Raw genomic sequence first — 20,360 nt, 5'->3', positions numbered from 1 at the left:
GGGAGCTCAAAGTGCCTATTGTATTATATGTACTTTCGACATCGACAACATATATTTGTTGTAAAGGGTGAAGGCTGAATAGGAGGAGTTTTAAGTTAATAGTTTAATTTAAAATATGGCTGGAAGAGACTTGAATCTTCGCTTTTCATGTTTGGAACCCAACTTCTTTGTCACTCAAACTTTTTTTTAGGGCAAATTTGATCAACTTGTCTTTTGTCCTGTATCATTTTTTTTTTACCTGGTTAACTACTGTAACTTTATGCATGGGCTGATGAAGGAGAATATCCAACTGAACAGGAAAGTTCTTTCGGTGCTGTCGATGCACGAACCTTATAGTTTCAACGGAGTGGTTGAACGAACCGTGTAAGGTGACTGCATTGCCGTTAAATATTATTTCTCACCAAACTGGAAATCGAAGGATAATTTAAAAATTTTTATCAGGCTCTCGTGCGGATCCCCAAGAGTATATATCTCCTTGTCAAAAGATTTGATTGCTTTGTTGGAGCTTAAGTTGCAAGTCTTATTTCTCTTTGGTTAAAATATAATCAACAAGGACACCTATCTAAGATTCCCTCAATACGGAAAAGGGTTATTTTAATCATTGAAAAAAAAAAAAAAGGAAAAAACCCTCTTGAAAAAGATGATGAACCAAGTGCAGGCCTATAAAAAATGACACAGAGAAGCAAACATTATTAAACAAGGAATGGGCATGCAAAGAAACTGCTCCCCAATTGATCAACTATTTGCGTGATGTATTGAGCCATAAATTTGGTGGGTTTTAGAGAAAAGTAACTGAGATGGCCACCTGCAGAAAGCAATGGTTGACATGTTTCACATGGTTGTACAAGTACGCACAAAATGACACAGAAAATATGCTTCACATTATGAAAACGTGAACGTATAAAGGCAATTAATTCAGCCAGGGACTCTTCTTTGCCATGACTGTTTGTGCGAATAGTATACAAACTGAATAGCAATTTGATGAACTTGGACAATGTGCAACTATTGAATTACCTTTACTTCAACATGTTAAAGTTCCCTCTCTGCAATGCCATCTGATCATGACATTGAGGCAAGATTTAGTCTGGATGTCATTTCGTTATGCATCCTTTCTTTTGTTTTTTTATTTTTTTTTTTAAAGTTGAGTAGCACCAAATGAATAGGTCCAAGTGGTTGAATCAAACATGTAATATGGCTGCACTTCAGTTGGATATTTACTTATGCCAGTAATATTATGTCAAGTCAAGGACATTGGCTGTTCAGTGAAGCTGTGATTTAGAGCATTGTCTGTTGAAGCTAAAGGGGTACTAAGATACTGATTCTTACAATTGTTACTGATTAATAGAGCAGCAAGCAATTGGTGCTATGGTGAGCCTATTCTGAATGTTGTGCCTTGACTTCAACAAGTTAAAAATTCCTCTTTGCAGTGCAGACTGATCATGACATTGAGGCAAGGTTTTGTGTGGATGTCATTTCGTTTTACATCCCCATTGATCATTTAATTATGATACATCATAATTATTGAATGAAACTAGTGATTTGCTCTAATGAGTGAAGAATATATTGATAAAATTTTAAAATATTGATGGTCTTACCTAACCAAGATCTTAGAAAAACCTTCAAAAAAAACTTGTAACTAAGAATTAGCTATTCACAATTTGATATAATTTATATGTAATTATTGATTGATTTGAAATTTAATCAAATCTATTAAGCTGGAAGAATTAATTAAAATCAAAAACACCGAGTTTATATGATAGCTACACAGTTTTTGCTTATCTTAAAATTTAAAAAACTTAAAATTTATAAGATTTAATTAAATTAATGAAAAAATTTATAATTATTTTTTTTCTTTATATATATAATAAAGTGTCAATTGTTTGTTTAATATATTTGATTTTTTTTTTGTTTTTTCTAAGTTTTTATTATTTTACTTAATTGAAATTCATGTTTCAAATAAAGAAATATATTTGATTGTTGCTGATAATTGTATAAAATTTTTTTCTAATAAATTTTATGTTTAAAAAATATAATAGATATTTGATGTTATTAAAAATATATATAATAATTTAATAATAAATTAAATTGATAGAGCCGTGAGCCAATGAGATACTTAGACATGCACATTGCAGTTGGAAGTGTACTTAACATGCATGAACTACTGGCACATGTTAACTGATGAATTTGGCCAATGTGGGGGCAATTCAATTGTCAGTGCACTATGCATTCTTCTCTTTCCTTTTCGAATCCAATTTGTTCTTTACGTATCTAACATCTTATCCATCAAGGAAAAGATATTTACATCTGTACCACAGTTGATAAAGAAAAAGATATTTATATATCTACTACCGTTGGCATAGATAATAATATAGTAATATTAAAATTTTGTGTATATATATTTTTATATATATAGATAATTTATTATTATATAATTAAAAATAAAATTATGATTTATATACACACAAAAGAAATTGTTTACGTATAACATTGCTAGGAGGATAATATCTTTAGCTTACGGCTTAAGAATGGGAGGGCCTACGTCTGCCTATATAATCCATGCCCTTCCCTCCTGCTTCTTCACAAACTCATCATCATTAAAAAAAGAGGAGAGACAGAGAGAGAGAGAAGAAAAAGATGGTTGCAGGAGGAGAGTTCAAGGTGACTGTAAGCAAGACAGAGGTGGTGGCGGCAGTGCTACCATTGCAAGAGCATTGGCTGCCACTCTCCAACCTCGACTTGCTTCTGCCACCGGTTGATGTTAGTGTCTTCTTTTGCTTCCATAAACCATCACTTCAAAGCATGACTTTTGCCTCCATGGTTGCAATTCTAAAGAAGGCCCTGGCTCAAACACTGGTGTCATACTACGCCCTCGCCGGTGAGGTCGTACTCAACCCTGTTGGTGAGCCTGAACTCCTTTGTAACAACCGTGGAGTGGACTTTGTTGAAGCGTTTGCTAATGTTGAGTTGAGTGAACTCAACTTATATAACCCAGATGAAAGTATCCAAGGCAAGCTTGTGCCTAACAAGAAGAATGGAGTGCTCTCTATTCAGGTCACTTATCGTTCATCCCTCAAAGTTTTTGCTTCTTAATTTGTATCAATGCATCAAACAATTCCAAAACCTCTTGCAAGATATTCAAGTGTATACCAAGAACCTTTTTGGTATTATTCTTTTAACCTACGACAAAAGTCACACGTAATTTAGGGAGATAATTAAGGGAATCTAGGGGACATGAGTAAGTGTAGATGGCAGTTAAACTATTTCCTTAATGAATTCTACCTTTATTGAAGAACGTCAAATCATATGTATTACTTGCTTCTTTTTAATTATATGTCATCGGATATAATATTATATGAATTTCTTGACTTACAGGCAACTGAGCTGAATTGCAGTGGTGTTGTGGTGGCTTGCACCTTCGACCATCGAATAGCAGACGCATACTCCATCAATATGTTTCTAGTTTCATGGGCTGAATTAGCTCAGTCTAAACCAATGTCTTTGCTACCATCTTTTCGCCGATCTGTGCTGAATCCTCGACGACCAGGATGCATTGACCCTGCTTTAGATGACATGTACGTGCCACTCTCACCATCTCCATCTCCTAAAGAACCAGTTGGAGCTACTCATGATGATCATCTCATAAGTCGAATATATTATGTCACAAAAGACCAACTCAACGAGCTTCAATCACTCGCCAGCGCCAATGGTTGCAGGAGGACAAAACTCGAGTCTTTTAGTGCTTTTTTATGGAAAATGATAGCCAAGTGTGGCGCTACGAACAGTGAAAGGACGTCAAAATTGGGGATTGTTGTTGATGGAAGAAGTAGGTTAAGCCAAGGAGATAGTGAAAAATCAAGACTAATGGGTGCATATTTCGGAAATGTATTATCAATCCCTATTGGGGGACAAAAAATTATTGAACTGGAGGAAAAGCCTTTATCTTTTGTGGCAAATCAAGTTCATGCCTTCTTGGAAAACGCAGTGACACAACATCATTTCTTGGCACTGATTGATTGGGTTGAGGCTCATAGACCCCAGCCAGCTTTAGCTAAGATATACATCAATGGAACTGACGATGGACCGGCCTTTGTGGTGTCATCAGGGCAGAGATTTCCAGTTTCAAGGGTGGATTTTGGATGGGGCAAACCAGCATTCGGGTCATATCATTTCCCATGGGGTGGCGATGCCGGGTATGTTATGCCGATGCCGAGTCCATTGGGGAACGGTGACTGGGTGGTGTATTTGCACCTATTGAAGAAGCAATTACAGGTGATTGAGAGGGAAGCATCTAATGTGTTTAGGCCTTTGACCGCTGATTATCTTAACTTAATGAAATGAGTTCAATGATCAGTCCAACGGTCTTGGGTACAGTAAAATCACATGTATTAATGAGGCTTGCAGGCTCTTGGTGTTGTCATTTTGTGTTATTTTCACCTCGTGTGTAACATTCTAGTCCCTCATCTTGTATTGTGTGCACTTCATCTGGGAAGATAGCTGCACCGTGTCAGCAGCAACCTCGTCTTCTTTGATTTGCTTAGGGTTCTAAGTAAAATATAAATACGAGTATATGTACATATTGTTCCAATAATCTTAAAATTAATTTTACTTTCTACTTAATGCATGGAGCTGCTGGGATCTAATCATATAAACCAATACGTTACTCTAACACATCTATCATGATTAATTTATTTAAGAAATTTATAAAATTCTGATTTGATCAATTATAAATCTTCTTGACCCCAAGGTATTAGAACTAGGGCTGAACTCGACTGGGCCGAGCTCGAGCTCGAGCTTAATTTATTTAAGAAATTTATAAAAACCTGATTTGATCAATTATAAATCTTCTTAACCCCAAGGTATTAGAGCTAGGGTTGGACTCGAGCTGAGCCAACTCGAGCTCAGCTCGGTTGAACCCGAAACGAGCTGGGCTTGGCCGAGGTCGAGCTGGCTAGGTAGATTTTTTTTAAATTTTTTTACACAAAACGACGTCGTTTTGGTAACGAAAACCGAGCCGAGCCAAACTCGAGCCCGAAATGAGCCGGCCTTAGCCAAGCTCGAGCCGAACTCGAGCCGCCCGTATATGAACCAAGCCGAGCTCGAGCTGGCTGCGAGTCGAGCTTGGCTCGGCTCGAATCCAACCCTAATTAGAACTTTCAATGTAAATGTTTAAATTCAAATCTGTATTACGTTTATAAAACTTTGACTTATCTAATATAGTGGATATATGTCCAATCACTATACATAGGTTTATCCGTCCAACAGATACAGATAGGTCCCAATTATCAATATATATATATATATATATATATATCTTCTTGCAGAAGGAAGCTGAAATGAAATTAGCAGAAGTTATATATGTAGATAATTCATGACTTGGAAGATGCAGAATACTTCTACTACATATATATAAAATGGTTAACCTCATCATCAAGTCACACTTATCAATTATTCAAGTATCATCTTTTACGATTTCATTATTTGGAACTAATATTACTAAACGTAACGTGAGCATGCCACTGATTTTAAGTAGTGGTTAATTAAGGAGCTTTATATTGCTAAAAATTAAAAAGTCTCACATCAAATAAAAATAATATAGATAAGTGATATATAAATATAATAGATTAAATCTTAACATTAAATGGGTGGGTCTAATAACCTAACTTGATTGACAACGCATCTAATCAAATGGCGGATCAAACAGTTTAAAGTAGTGAGTGGTATATAAATATGGTAAATTGAACTTTAATATAAACTAATTGATTTTGTATAATATGAGTTTCGATTTTCGTATTTATAAGTCCAATATATTTCAACACACACTTTTGTAAGATTTCTATTACAAGACCTCTCACCAAACATTGATTAGCGTGTGCATTAGTTAGCCATAGATTCAACAACTTTACATTACTGAGCTTTTTGTGGATGAGTTAGCACATAGCACTATAGCAGTAAGCTTAAATATAAAATGGGTTTCTGTGGTTGAGCTACGAGCTAACCACTCCATTACAGTTGTGTGATGATAGTTATGAGAAATAAGACTCTGTACCGAAGCCAACGAGTTGTAGTGCTTTGGTAGGTGTTTAGCAAAATAAGTCAGTTTGTTGGGTGCTTGTGATGCATTTAATCATGGGGCCTGGTTTCTGATGATGTGGTTGAGAAGAAAGGACTCCTTGAGGCTTTAGTTAATATCACTCAAGCTAACAACTTCATACGAATAAAATTAGTATAATGACACACTTGGTGGAGTGGTGTGAATTCCTAAGTTAGAAAATGGCTAATCATAAGTTTGTTTGGTAATAGATTATAATCCAAGAATTTACTTATTTTTATTTTTTATAAACTCGAAGAGTCAGGAAGTAAACCCCAGAGGTTTACAGTTATCTAAACCTATAATTATAGACTGGATAAATCAAAGATAAATTTTATTGTATTACATTATACTGAAATCATTTGAATTCTGAACGTTTACAAATGATTCTTGATGTTACACCACTTACGTTAGGAATTTACTAATTTTGCCAAAATGACAAATACAAATAATGATAATTAATTATTAATATTAGGTTAGATGTCTGCATAGGGTTGCCCATCCAACTTTAGACCATCAATTATTCTTTTTCATTATATATATAGTTTGGCATGGACATGGAGTGGGACGTAGAAACCAGAACCAACTTCCAAATTTTTAATTGATTACCATGCCACTCCACTAATACATAATTAATTTACACTTGTCCTTAATGAATTAAGTTGTTAAATTAATTTGCATGTAAATGAGATGAACATAAACCTTCCTCCATAGATTATATATAAAAAAATATATCAATACATCGTAAGTATTGCTGATGAGAATTTTAAATGACTAAAGATTTGTAACGAGGGTTCTTATGTTTTTAAGAGAAATTCCTCACCTATTTGTTGATATCTCCTAAATCCTTAGATTCTCATTCCCTTTACACAAACATGTTTGTTGGTCAGATCGAGTTGTATCGTGCTTTATCTAGCATGGCCTACCAGACTCATGGGTCGTGACTCGTGTTACACTAAGGCTTGTGAGATTGTGGGCCTTGCAAGCCATATTGGCCCATCAAAAAGCAAGGCTTGAGATACGATTTATCACTCCATAAGTCATGCCTCCTTAGGCCTTTTTGCGGTTGGCCACCAAAAATTAATATATATATATATATATATATATATATATATATATATATATATATATATTAGATCGTGTGCAGCTGGCCCATCGGCCTTTGGCACAACATGTCCTAAAAGCGAATCTTGGTATATCTACAATTTTGTAGGTCATACCTTCTAAGCTAGACTTTTTTAGTTCCGGACCAATACAACCTATTGTCATGTCTACCTTTGCATGATTTTTTTTTTTTATATTTATTAGATAAAAAGAAAATGTTACAACCTTATCCATTATAATTCAAAAATTAACTTCATATTGGTAAAAGTTGTTGCTCTTCGATGTAGGCACGGGATAAAAATGAAAAGTGATCTAGAAGTTCCTCACTTCTACTTGAGGAGCTTTAGCTTGTTGCTCCATTGAGTAATGTTTCATAAGTTTGGTTAAGAAAAAGTTTTACTATATAATAATTGCTACTCAATTTTTAGAGTGTTATTATGATTTCAAAAACTCTCTCCTTCTAAATAGACAAGTGACATAAAAATCTTAGAATGTTCAATGATATCTTGTGACAATGATATTTTAATTAATATAATGAATTCTTTATATATGTCATGTCATGCACTAGTTATATAATTTCTTATCACTCTAAATTCTTATTAAATATTTTTTGTTTATTATAAGATTAATGATTGTAAGACTACCTTTATTTCGTGTCTTTTTTTTTAAAGTGATCTAGAAGTTCCTCGCTTCTATTTAAGGAGATTTAGCTTGCCGCTTCATTGAGAAATATTCTATGAGTTTGGTTAAGAAAAAAATTTACTACATAACAATTGCCACTCTATTTTTAGAGTGTTATTATAATTTCAAAAACTTTGTCTTTCTAAATAAATAGGTGGCATAAAAATTTTAGAATATTTAATGATATCTTGTGTCATATCATGCATTAGTGATATCATTTCACATCACCCTATATTCTTATTAAATATTTTTTGCCACCTTTGCTTGGTGTCTTTTTCTTATCTACAACAAATATAAGGAGACTAAAGTTGCACGTTAACATTGTTCATGTATCTGTGACAAGTGAAAGAAGTTCGGGTCCCATTTCTCTTTTAAAAAAGATGAGTGTACAGACTGGCTTCTTACCAACTATCCGGAGGAGCAGCCAATAAATTGAATTGTTCCCTTAAAGTGTATAAGATAAGCCAAGTATTCTTGTACATGTCAAATTTCTACATTTTTTTCGAATTATCAGTTTTTTAAAGATATATGTCGGACTATATTTATATGATTCTCACACATATATAAGTAGTAATATTATGTATATATTTATACGTGTTATTATATAATTAGATATTATTTTATTATTAATTCAAAATTATCTTATCATATAATGACATATATAAGTATGTATATATTTTATATATTTAAAATAGATGCATACACTTTTATATTTATATAAGCATGCCAAAGTTGTCTGAGTTTGGTATCATGTATTGCTTACTTTTAGTGGTTCATATATTATAATATATGAATGTATGAAAACATGTTTGAGTCATGCATGTATCTAGGCTGAAGAGAAGGCATATTTTCAGCCTATCCCAATATAAAGCCTCATTTGTATCAACTCTCTTGACACAAATAACCCCTTCATTTCATTTCATTTCCTAGTTACATGGAAGAGATGATCATTGATTTTATATACTATTAATTTCAAGAGTGTATAGATAACTCGCGTCACATAATACGTATAGATACATTGATACAACCAAATTTATACACTTGGGGCAAGTCGATGAGAAGCAACAAAATAAAAAAGATGAAAGGCAGGTGGAAGAAGAACAAAAGTTGGACAATGAGAAACAATCCAATATTGAAGTCCATGAAGGGATCCAAAAAGTGCATACCAACAATTATCCAAAAAGGACTAGAAAGCCACCCATGTGACTCAATGATTTCATTAGATGAAATAGACTTATCTAGTATGGATGAGAGCAAATATAATTAGTAAGTTTTTGGCATTATCATGTTTAGTTGTCATGTTGAGTTGTCATATGAGTTGAGTCATATATATCTTGTTTTTGTATTTATTATGATTGGTTGTCATATTAGTTATCATATATATGACTCTACTCATATGACAACTAAACATGATAATGCCAAAAACTTACTAATTATATTTGCTCTCATCCATACCAGATAAGTCTGTTTTATTTAATGAAATCTTTGAGCCACATAGGTGGCTTCTTAGTCTTTTTTGGATAATTGTTGGTTTGCACTTCTTGTCTTGGATCCCTTCATGGACTTCAATATTGGATTGTTCCTCATTGTTCAATTTTTGTTGTTCTTCCACCTACCCTTCATCCTTTGTATTTTGTTGCTTCTTATCAACTTGCCCCAAATGTATAAATTTGGTTGTATCATACATGGTCTCCTATATTGACGTAGTAAGAAGGGATAATTCTCTTCGAATAAAAGGATGTTTAAACAACTAAATCATAACCACGTGTTTGTCATTAAACAAAATATATTGTGGGAATATACGATCGAGTAATTCAATTATAGTTAGGTGTATCTTAATAAATTATTACAATAAGTTTGTTGTATTGTATTTAATGCAAAGAAGGTGTAATATCTTGTTGGCATGGTAGAGTAGGTGTCCATCATGTGTTTCAATAGTTGAAATTTTAGTATTGATTGTGCTGAATGGGAAGATGGCTCAACCTAAAACTAATTAAGACTCCTATGCCTTCATCTTTCAGCATTGAATCAAGAACCCCACAAATTAATTTCCACCTAACACGTATCAGAATCATGCTTCGCGAGAAGGTAATAAATTTTCAACCCAATATTCTAAATTATTTGTCATCATTTTACTTGGTAGATCAGTTGATGAGTGAATTGATCAAATAGCTTTGTATCTTGAGACATTTTGGCGAAATGTCTCTTTCTGTTATGCAAGAATTAGCCAGTGTTGATAATTGATTCATAAATACTTCATAAAAATGTTGGATTATGTTAATGTTAAACAAGATTATGATTGATTAATGGGTTGTTAATGTGATCGGATAAATTCACATTTTTATCACCTTCAACTGCGTTTGGGTTCCTTATTGTCAACAACTACCAACCCCACGTCAAGATCAATTACTTACCTTTCAATTCTTCACAGTTTGACGAATGGTTGAAGGTGGCAGTTCGACAATACTGATTGGACATCTGTTACATCTACGTATACTGGACATCAACCCCTTGAGAGAAAGAGCACAACACAAATATGATTGAGTCACGCAACTCATGTCATTCATCTGGACATCAGCATCTATCATCAATTATACTTATGATATACTTTATATAGGTTAACAAAATCCAAGTATTCCATGTCTTGGAACTTCTATACGCTTGTGTAATTGGCATTTCTAAGTTTGTTTTTGAACAAATTCGACATTCAAATCCATGACATACCATGACAAATGTAAGCTTTTATCGCATATATATTTGACAAATAATAAAATTTTTCTTATGAACAAATTTTACAAACTGATATAATATTTTGTAATTAGGTTTTGTGATTGTTTAATTTTCTTCTAGATTACTTTAAAGTCATTCAATCAGATCTACTATCTCAATTTATATAGATAAATTTGTATATATAATACTACTCTTTGATAAAACGGCAAACATGATCATAACTCATGATTTTCAATTTTTTTCTGGTTTAGATAGCAATTCTTCTTATTTTGTTTTGACTGTAATATTTGTTATGAAGATTGAGACATCTAGCCATTCTGGCAGATTTATGAAAGCAAATTACAACCACTTGTTCTGCAGTTTTCCGGATGAATATTCCATAAATGTAAAACTAACTTTATTGAACATTATTTGCTGAAAAATGCAAATACACTCAGCACAAAAGTGTTATTTACTTCTGCTAGCTACCACTAAACAAAATGTACAACATCCAAGAAGGATGCAATGCAGCCTGTTTGAGTTTGTAGGGAAAAGAACAAAAATGCCACCTCCCTTGTCATTTTCAAGGGGGCCAAGTTTCACATTAGAGGCAACAACCTAATTCTGAAACATCTTGCAGGGCAAGCAAGGTGTTTTAAGGATGTTAAGTTAGTATGAAGAAGCATTATCAAAGTTAAATTTATCTGCAAGAAATAAGTATCGGAAGTGTGAATCAAAGGGTAGAATGCCACAATTGCGAGACCCTAAAAGGCTTTGCCGCCTCTGTGAAATGCACTGCTCAACAAAGGCAGCCTGAATTTGCGGAAGGTAATGAGGTATCCATACGGCCAAATTCTCATCATCCACAAGACCTTTGGCAAAACAGTGCAGCATTTTTGGAACCAACAGCTTCGCTTTGCTGCTAACCCCGACTGAAGCACGAATAAAATCATGCTGAGCCTCTTGAAGCTCCTCCCTTAAATTCTTTGCAGTGTAAATCCTTACCCACAGTTCCCATTAATTGTCGTGTTAATTTATGACTTTTTACATACAGACCATATAAATATTCAGAAGCCAAGCAATATCAGCATTAAAATGACTGAAAATACCGCAGGCGATGAGTACATTCCGCAGCTTAGAGCAAAAGCTACAAGTGGTTCATACAGGTCAATTGCAGACTTCTTTTGCTCCTCCGATACCTTCAACTTGTGAATGGCAAGAAGCAAAGCATTACCTCTGTTCTTCAGAATACAGCACAGAACCTGCAAAATTATTTTTCCAATTGGAGCCTTAATTGTGGTTGCAGCTCCATGAACTTGCCCATGGATGAGCCATGTGGCACTTTGTATTATTACAGTGAATAAAAACTTGAACCTTGCCAGACTACCGGTTCGCCCCTAAAAGACCTGGAATTGCTGTTTTCATATAGCTGATCTTTTCAGAAACTAGTCAGATTTATTAGTGAATTCATGCTTTGCATTCCTGCAAATCATATATGTTTGACTTTCCTTTCCTTATATCTAGGCTCTTTTAACTTGGTGCACAGAAAGCACTCATGGTTTTCACAAGCAAATCATTGTTTGTAATATTTGTGTGAAAGAGAGTATTTGTATGAAAGCGAAAAGTGATAAGATACTCTTGAGTTGCAAACCTTACTTTTTGGCTTCTTATTACTAAACTTCTGCAGCCATCATGGTCATCTTGAAGGAGAAGTAAAAACAAAGAAAGTTAGAGAAGACGCTTTCCTTCTATTACTTTAGCTAAAACTAGAAAGTTAATATTTTTCTTTCTAAAATTCCTAAACCAAAAAATAACTTTGGCCTTCAAATACCGTCTGGGAGCTGATTATACTTAAAGTGGACATTTGATATAATGAAAGATCGATCCTTGCAGGAGGAACCTGGTGGGCAGTGTGCTCTCATATTTGATCAAGGAAACAGGATTACTCAGGTGATAACAACTTTCACTTCCAACTGTATGTATAATATTACATGAATGAATTCCAATCTTATCATTTGTTTTCTCTCCATTCAGGGCATTAGCTGTGCCGATGTGGCTGATATATGTGTGAAGGCCTTGCACGATTCAACTGGGCAAGAAATAAGAGCTTTGATGTTAGTCATGTTCTCTTTGGTTTTTTTTTTTTTGAACTAAATGTTCTTCAATCATGTGTAGGTATGTTATGAATATGTTGCCTAACAAGGGAGAGAATTATATGAGCCGGTAAATCACCAATCAGTTACTTTTTTCTACATTCATACATTTTTCCCTGTAGGGTTGTGAATTTCAACTGATTGTTTGTTTTGTAAATCTTTCCGTACGTTGCACATTTGCCCGACAAAGCAAACAATTATTTGACACCTGCACTATCTGTGCTGGAGAAAAATACTTGATCCTCAGATTAATTATTTTTTGCTTGTTCCTCAGCTGATGGGATATTGTAAAGCTTCCAACAGAGCATATCGTATGCTGTTCAAATGTTTTTTTTTTTTCTTGTTGCTTTTTTTCTGTTTCTTATAGTTGATGTTTTTATTTCTATAATGTAAGTGCATTTGCCAAAGGGAAATATGTATGTGTCTTGAATTAAAGTGATTTAAAGGAAAGAACTTGTGCCCTGTCTCATTATATGTTGCAGTAATTTCTAGCATATTCGCTCAAATTAACAACCTGTGACGCCTTGCCAAATGGGGTTCGGATTTATCTCCTGCTGGCCTAAAATAACCAGTATGAAACCAGGTTTTACCGGTTCGACATCGGGTTCAGGGAGAAAATATTCAAGTTTAAATGTTTAAATCTACTATTCAAGTTTTATCCGTCTCACAATCATTACACTAGTTAAGAATTTAATCCACTGTAAGTCAGTAGTGACATAGACGTGCCGGACTGCACCTATTGTTTTTGTGAGCCATGAGGTTTGACACGTCGATAAGAAAAAAGACAGCGGATAACGTAGTTATTAGCAAGGCGTTTTGGCTAAAAGATAAGGGAAAATGGGAGAGAGGACCGGAGGCAGGGGGGGAATTAGTGTTGAATTTGGCTGAAAACGAAGGTATAATGACACCCAACTGATCCTTGGGAAACTAGATAACAACTCATCATGATGCTATTTCACGCTTCAGCTCCGGTTTTTTTTAACAGAATCTCAAGGATTCTTGCATGTGTCTGTGTCAGCAACAATAGTGGAAAACATCTTGCAACTACAGCCACAGGCTTGTTAGCAGCTGCTGTTGTGATAACCTCAGGTGCCACTGAAGAAGCAGAAACGCTGTCTAATATACCCCAGGAACTATCCGGAGAGTGCGCGGCGGCGAAGGATTGCACGAAGCCTAGAATCCAACGACCCAAATCGAGGAAAGCCGAGTCCTGCACTATTAAATGTGTCACCACTTGCATCAGGGGAGGTGAAGGTTCCCCTGGTGAAGGCCCTTTTAATGTCAGAAGGTAGTCTTTTCCATTTTATAACAAATTTCTTCCTACACAACTAATCCCAAATCAACTATTGTCCGCTGGTTGTCATCAAAATATCCTGAATTGTTCTGATGGGTTTTACATTGACCAAAGTCCATTCTTTCTTTGTAAATATTATATTGTAACATCTCTGGTCCAATAACCCAGTCCACTGTCAAGATATTGTCCACTTTGGATACACAGTCCATCATAGTTTTGTTTTTGGGCTTGGTAACCCAAAACGCGTCTTAACAGTTTAAAGAGCTCACAAGCTAATTAACCAATCAAATTCTCTCACCACTAACCGATATGGGATACATAGACAGAGTACAGATAAACCCAACATCTCTTCCGTGCTTTGTCGATGTGGGATTTACGTAAGGGTATCACATACACCCCCTACAGGACTCAGAGTCCTCACTAAGGTTTGCCCCACCATCGTTCAAAAGGACACGCGAAGACGCTCTGATACCATTTGTAACATCCCTGGTCCAATAACCCAGCCCACTATCAATATATTGTCCACTTTGAACACACAGTCCATCATGGTTTTGCTTTTGGGCTTTGCAACCCAAAACGCGTCTTAACAGTTTAAGGAGCTCATGACTATTTAATCGGTCAAATTCTCCCACCACTAACCGATGTGGGATATGTAGACAAAGTACAGATAGACCCAAAATCTCTCTCGTGCTTTGTCGATGTGAGATTTGCCTAAGGGTATCACATAGTGGTGGGAGAATTTGACTGGTTAAATAGCCTGTGAGCTTCTTAAACTGTGAAGGCGCGTTTTGGGTTACAAAGCCTAAAAGTGAAACCAGTCAACTCAAAAGGCCTAAAAGTGACTGGTGGGAGAGATGTTGGGTCTATCTGTACTCTGTCTATGTATTCCCAATTGATTTGAATAGGTGAAGAAGAAGGGAGATTAGCAAGAGATTTCAACTCTAACTTAGAGGCTACCCAAATCAGTGAGTGGGAATAGATTTTTCTTTTTTTATAATTTTTGGGCATAAATTTCATTTATAATTTTGTGAAATTTTATTATAATTATTGTGAATCCTTGAAAAATAGTAGCCTAGATTGGTGGAAATCTTTCAAAAAATATATATATATAGTTTCCTTTATGTATGTTATGGATTTAGGATTTGGGTGGTTATAAAGTAAAAGTTACATTATTCTGTGGATTCAGAATGTTTAATTAAGTTATGTGGTGACCAAGTCAATTCTGGAAATTATTAAATTAATGTTTTGTGTTGTGGTTGAGTTGGAAGTGTTTAGTTGAGCTTTATGTGAGTTGGAAGTGTTTACTTGAGATTCATGTGTGATTTACATTTGCTTATGGTGGTTGTGGCGCTTGCCGATAAGTATTGTCCAAAAAGATCATAATATCAAGTCATTTTCTTTTATATATATATATGGTGATAAGATTTGATTATTACTTATTATGCAATAAAATGCTTTGCCCGGGCAATATTTATGCCAGGTACGACAGATTTAGATGCTCTACCTGTGCGATATCTATACAGGTACGACAGAATTTAGTGCTCTGCTTGTGTTTTATTTCATGCCAAGTATGACAGATTTGAGGCTCTGCCCATGAGAGATTATATCGGGTATGACAGTTGTTTTTCTCTTGCTTTGCTTAGGTGGGGATACCCCTGGGTATGACAAATTTCGTTTTATATGATATTTTGACGTATATCTTTATATGGGAATGGTGTGATATCTTTATATTTTAGAATCTTGATATGGAAGAAAACCTATAAGATAAAGATAATATTGCTATTGAGTTGGAAGTGGAAATTCATGAATGATTGATATATTACTATGAGAAAAAGGTAGTATGGTTAATTTCATTTTTGTGACAATCAATTTATGTGATGTTATTGTGTGATGAACGTTTCAAGTTAATGCACCTGAGAAGCATGTGGTTTAAGCATAATTAGCATAGTATGTGGCTCATATTATGACATACTATTATATTTTGACATGCATTAATATTCTCAAGGATTTAAATTTCCTACTCACTAAGCTTTTAGCTCACCCTTATAAATGTTTTCCTCCCTCCAGGACATCCTCCAGATTGTGTTGGATACTGTTTTGTTGGGTTGTGCCACGGTGTAGTGTATTTAGTGTTGGATATAGACTTTTTGTTGTTTTTTGATAAACTTATAAAATGTTGAAAGGTCGGAGGCCTAATTACAATATTCTCATAACTTTTGAAATGAGTAAAGATATAAATTATTTTGTCATGTATATGATAAGGCTGGAGGCCTGATTACAGATTTATTTTATGATTTCTTGGCTTTAATGAGAATGTATTGTGACATATACTTATATAAAGGCCGGAGGCCTATAGATGATATTATTTTATGTGTTAGGAGATGATGTGGAAGAGTTTTTCAAACAGAAATATATGATGCATTTCAGCCTTCTAAGCTTATAACGGTATTCTCAGAGGTTATAGGATTAGTGGGTCAGGATGGGTCTTGTCAATACCCTTAGGCAAATCCCATATCGACAAAGCACGAGAGAGATGTTGGGTCTATTTATGTATTTCACATTAGTTAATGGTGGGAGAATTTGACTGGTTAAATAGCCTGTGAACTCTTTAACTGTTAAGACGCATTTTAGGTTGCAAAGCCCAAAAACAAAACCATGATGGATTGTGTGTCCAAAGTGGACAATATCTTAACAGTGGGTCGAGTCATTGGACCAGGGATGTTACAAATGGTATCAGAGTGGCTCCGCGTGTCCTCTTGAACGATGGTGCGGCAAACCTCAACGAGGACGCTGAGTCCTGTAAGGGGGGGTGAATGTGATATCCTTACGCGAATCCCACATCGACAAAGCATGTGAGAGATATTGGATCTGTCTATGTATCCCACATTGGTTAGTGGTAGGAGAATTTGACTGGTTAAATAGTCTGTGAGCTCCTTAACTGTTAAGACGTGTTTTGGGTTGCAAAACCCAGAAACAAAACTATGATGAACTGTGTGTCCAAAGTGGACAATATCTTGACAGTGGGCCGGGTTATTGGACAGGGATGTTACATATATCTTTTACATTATAGATGCATCTGGCTTTGCTAAACATTGAGAAACAGACTGAAAATCAATTGAATTCGTTATAACGTCTTATTTCCAAGGAAAAAATATTATATTCTCTCTGTGCCTTTTGCAGACCTTTGGTTGTTTTCAAGGAAGGGTTTCGAAGCCGTCGATATTGGTAAACATGTTCTTCAGATTCTATAACTTTCCGGTTAAATTTTGGGTTTCTTAATAGCTTTTAACCAGAAGAACGCAGAGGAATAGGAATCAACAGAAAATTATACCTGTTCCTTCTTAACATACATGTGATATTTCTGCAAAAGTCAAAGTTGGATCTAGGTTCACTTAAGCTATACAAACTCAAGGAGGAATTACTGAACTATTGTAGCTTAAGCCTGGATAAGGAAGACATGTTTTACACAAGTTGTCTTATCAATTACATTTGTTGTTGTGCAGTTTGGTTGAATGTTCTGATATATGTAATTTGATTGGAGATGGAGATGATGGTTTTTGAATTGTGTATGAATTCTTCATTGACAAAAAGTGAAATTTATTGTTCTAAGTCTTCCTTGCAAAGAAGGAAAGGCTTCTTTTTCAGTATCAGATTCAAAGGGTGTAATGCCGAGCACATCTCATTTCAATTTTTCCTGAAGTATATCGTGGCTTGTAAAAGATCCTTGGGCATATGTATGAATATACACACTTTTTGTACTTCTTTTCTCTCTATTGAAGAAAGTTCAATTTCTTGTATAGATTGTGTACATTTCTTTACAAACCATGGGACCAAACAACTGCCAGTAACATGGCTCTTCTTCTCCAAATTATTATGCATTATGTTAATATAGAGATCAAACCCAGATTATTAACAAGTGACACCATCTGGAAAACTGTCAACTTCATAATATAAGACACTGAAAGTTGCCTCTCCCAATGACACATCCGAAAAAGGTTAAATAAGGTTCTTGTATATATATAAATAATTCTAAAGCCGTGACTGCTGAAGAGCCTTGGTGATAGGTAGCATTTGCTCATTAATGTCATCTTTTCTCTCATTTCCTCCACTTTCTCCCTTTCCATTAGCCTCTGCTCTGCATCATCTACAATCTGCTCAAATAATTATTATTGAATATTATTTGGAAGCAGTACTTAATCTAAAATCATAATTTTGTTGAGACACATACTATTGGACAGTGCTCACACTAGCATAATTAACAGAAGGATGTTAAAACATCATATTCTAGGATATACATATATTGATAGCTATCCATTCAACCCTTCGTTTCAATCTATTTTCTTCATGAGGAGAACGATTGATTTTCTGGGTTCATGTAAATTGCAATCAAAATGAACTTAGCACTGGCTGAAGAATCAAATGACCTGAAGCTAACTAGGAGCATCCAGGAACATCAATAAACTTTGCTTAATTGTAATCTTGCATTCTGCATTATGTAACATGATTGAATAAATTATTGAAATCTGCTTGTTAAGCTAAGTTGTAACTAAGCAAGGCATCGTTGGCGAGGCCATGACATCTCTCACCACGCTCTCCAAGAAGTGGCGAGCATTCTCCAAAGCATCAGCCGGAACAGCAGCTGCTCTAAGTTTATCCAATACTCTTTCCTTAATCGCAGCCAAATTCCTCCTAAGATTATCAGCTGCCACCCCCAACACCATTGTCTGCTTTTCTCCTCGTTGCTCTTCTAGCTTAGTTAAGCTTGTGTTGATTTTAACTGCATATTGAGGAGAGTATAGCTCTCCTTGTCCCACCAACTCTTGGGCAATATCATCTTTTGTGCCAGTAGTGGTACTCACTTCATCTCAACACCTGTACTGCTCTAATATTCTATGTAATTCTAGTTGAATAGGATTATAGGACTATAGAATCCATAATTATATATCTATGTAATCATTTATTTACAATTTACCTAAAAAGATAACAAATCTTATTAATTTATTTAAATAAATTTATATATCAATATATAATTGAATGACGCGACAATGAGAAAAAAATTAATTATTATACATCAAATCAGATGCTTATGTAACATATAATTATTGGCAGCATAATGAATTCTTGATTATGAAAATTGGAAACGTCTGGTGAAGTTATTAGTTTTGAGTTACTTATGGAACACTTTAAGTTAATTCAATCTCTCTTCACTTGAAGAAAAAAAGAGAGATTCTCCTGGTTTCATTTCTATTCAGTAAAACAACTCAAAACAAAACATTACATATTTTTCGGAAAATAAAGAGAGAAAATGAGGAGACAATGTATTAAAACCTTAAATATTGGAAATTTGAGAACCTATTGGCAAAATTTTATGATCATTAGTTGTCTTTAATGGCCAGAAACCTCAAATTGGTTGTTCTGCAGATTGAAATATACTTTTAACATCTTTATTTTCTAGGTCTAAAATTCTTAATTCCACAAGTTGTTTCAGGTGAGAATTGCATGGGCTGTGTTCTGTCAGATATCCAAAGTAAGAATGGAGGTATCTGACTGTTATTTTGGGGTAAAATTATAAATGTAGGGAGCTCAAAGTGCCTATTGTATTATATGTACTTTCGACATCGACAACATATATTTGTTGTAGAGGGTGAAGGCTGAATAGGAGGAGTTTAAGTTAATAGTTTAATTTAAAATGTGGCTGGAAGAGACTTGAATCTTTGCTTTTCATGTTTGGAACCCAACTTCTTTGTCACTCAAAACTTTTTTTTAAGGCAAATTTCATCAACTTGTCTTTTGTCCTGTATCATTTTTTTTCTTTTAATCCAGGTTAACTACTGTAACTTTATGCATGGGCTGATGAAGGAGAATATCCTACTGAACAGGAAAGTTCTTTAGGTGCTGTCGATGTACGAACCTTATAGTTTCAACGGAGTGATTGAACGAACCGTGTAAGGTGACTGCATTGCCGTTAAATATTATTTAATGCAAGTAAACTTATGTGAAGTTAAGCTCTAACTTGAAACATTGATCATTTCTCACCAAACTGGAAATCGAAGGATAATTTAAAAAATTTTATCAGGCTCTCGTGCGGATCCCCAAGAGTATATATCTCCTCGTCAAAAGATTTGATTGCTTTGTTGGAGCTTAAGTTGCAAGTCTTATTTCTCTTTGGTTAAAATATAATTAACAAGGACACCTATCTAAGATTCCCTCAATACGGAAAAGGGTTATTTTAATCATTGAAAAAAAAAAAAAAAAACCCTCTGGAAAAAGATGATGAACCAAGTGCAGGCCTATAAAAAATGACACAGAGAAGCAAACATTATTAAACAAG

The 20,360-nt window shown here is 34.7% G+C and overlaps 2 protein-coding genes across 2 annotated transcripts; both read left to right on the top strand.

Moving 5' to 3' along the window:
• The first annotated feature begins 2,601 nt into the window (after window positions 1-2,601).
• On the top strand, window positions 2,602-4,585 carry LOC123209639 (coniferyl alcohol acyltransferase-like). The gene is made up of 2 exons (XM_044627765.1): window positions 2,602-3,051; window positions 3,373-4,585. Exons 1-2 carry the CDS (start codon window positions 2,635-2,637, stop codon window positions 4,336-4,338), a joined length of 1,383 nt encoding a protein of 460 aa, XP_044483700.1. The 5' UTR covers window positions 2,602-2,634; the 3' UTR covers window positions 4,339-4,585.
• Window positions 4,586-13,515: 8,930 nt separating this feature from the next.
• On the top strand, window positions 13,516-17,590 carry LOC123208632. Its single transcript, XM_044626160.1, has 3 exons — window positions 13,516-14,023; window positions 17,210-17,254; window positions 17,533-17,590. Exons 1-3 carry the CDS (start codon window positions 13,680-13,682, stop codon window positions 17,588-17,590), a joined length of 447 nt encoding a protein of 148 aa, XP_044482095.1. The 5' UTR covers window positions 13,516-13,679.
• Window positions 17,591-20,360: the final 2,770 nt, after the last annotated feature.

The sequence above is a fragment of the Mangifera indica genome, chromosome 2 (assembly GCF_011075055.1).
Source record: "Mangifera indica cultivar Alphonso chromosome 2, CATAS_Mindica_2.1, whole genome shotgun sequence".
In the NCBI taxonomy this organism is placed as follows: domain Eukaryota; kingdom Viridiplantae; phylum Streptophyta; class Magnoliopsida; order Sapindales; family Anacardiaceae; genus Mangifera; species Mangifera indica.
Note: the sequence above shows the minus strand (reverse complement) of the source record. Positions and strands in the feature narration are given on the sequence as shown.

What these genes read in the sequence shown, in the direction of transcription:
- LOC123209639 (XM_044627765.1), top strand. Translation starts at nt 2,635, where the DNA reads ATGGTTGCAGGAGGAGAGTTCAAGGTGACTGTAAGCAAGACAGAGGTG. An exon ending in ATGGAGTGCTCTCTATTCAG is followed by an intron (nt 3,052 to 3,372) that starts GTCACTTATCGT and finishes CTTGACTTACAG; the next exon opens with GCAACTGAGCTGAATTGCAG.
- LOC123208632 (XM_044626160.1), top strand. Translation starts at nt 13,680, where the DNA reads ATGATGCTATTTCACGCTTCAGCTCCGGTTTTTTTTAACAGAATCTCA. An exon ending in GGCCCTTTTAATGTCAGAAG is followed by an intron (nt 14,024 to 17,209) that starts GTAGTCTTTTCC and finishes TGCCTTTTGCAG; the next exon opens with ACCTTTGGTTGTTTTCAAGG. An exon ending in TTTCGAAGCCGTCGATATTG is followed by an intron (nt 17,255 to 17,532) that starts GTAAACATGTTC and finishes GTTGTTGTGCAG; the next exon opens with TTTGGTTGAATGTTCTGATA.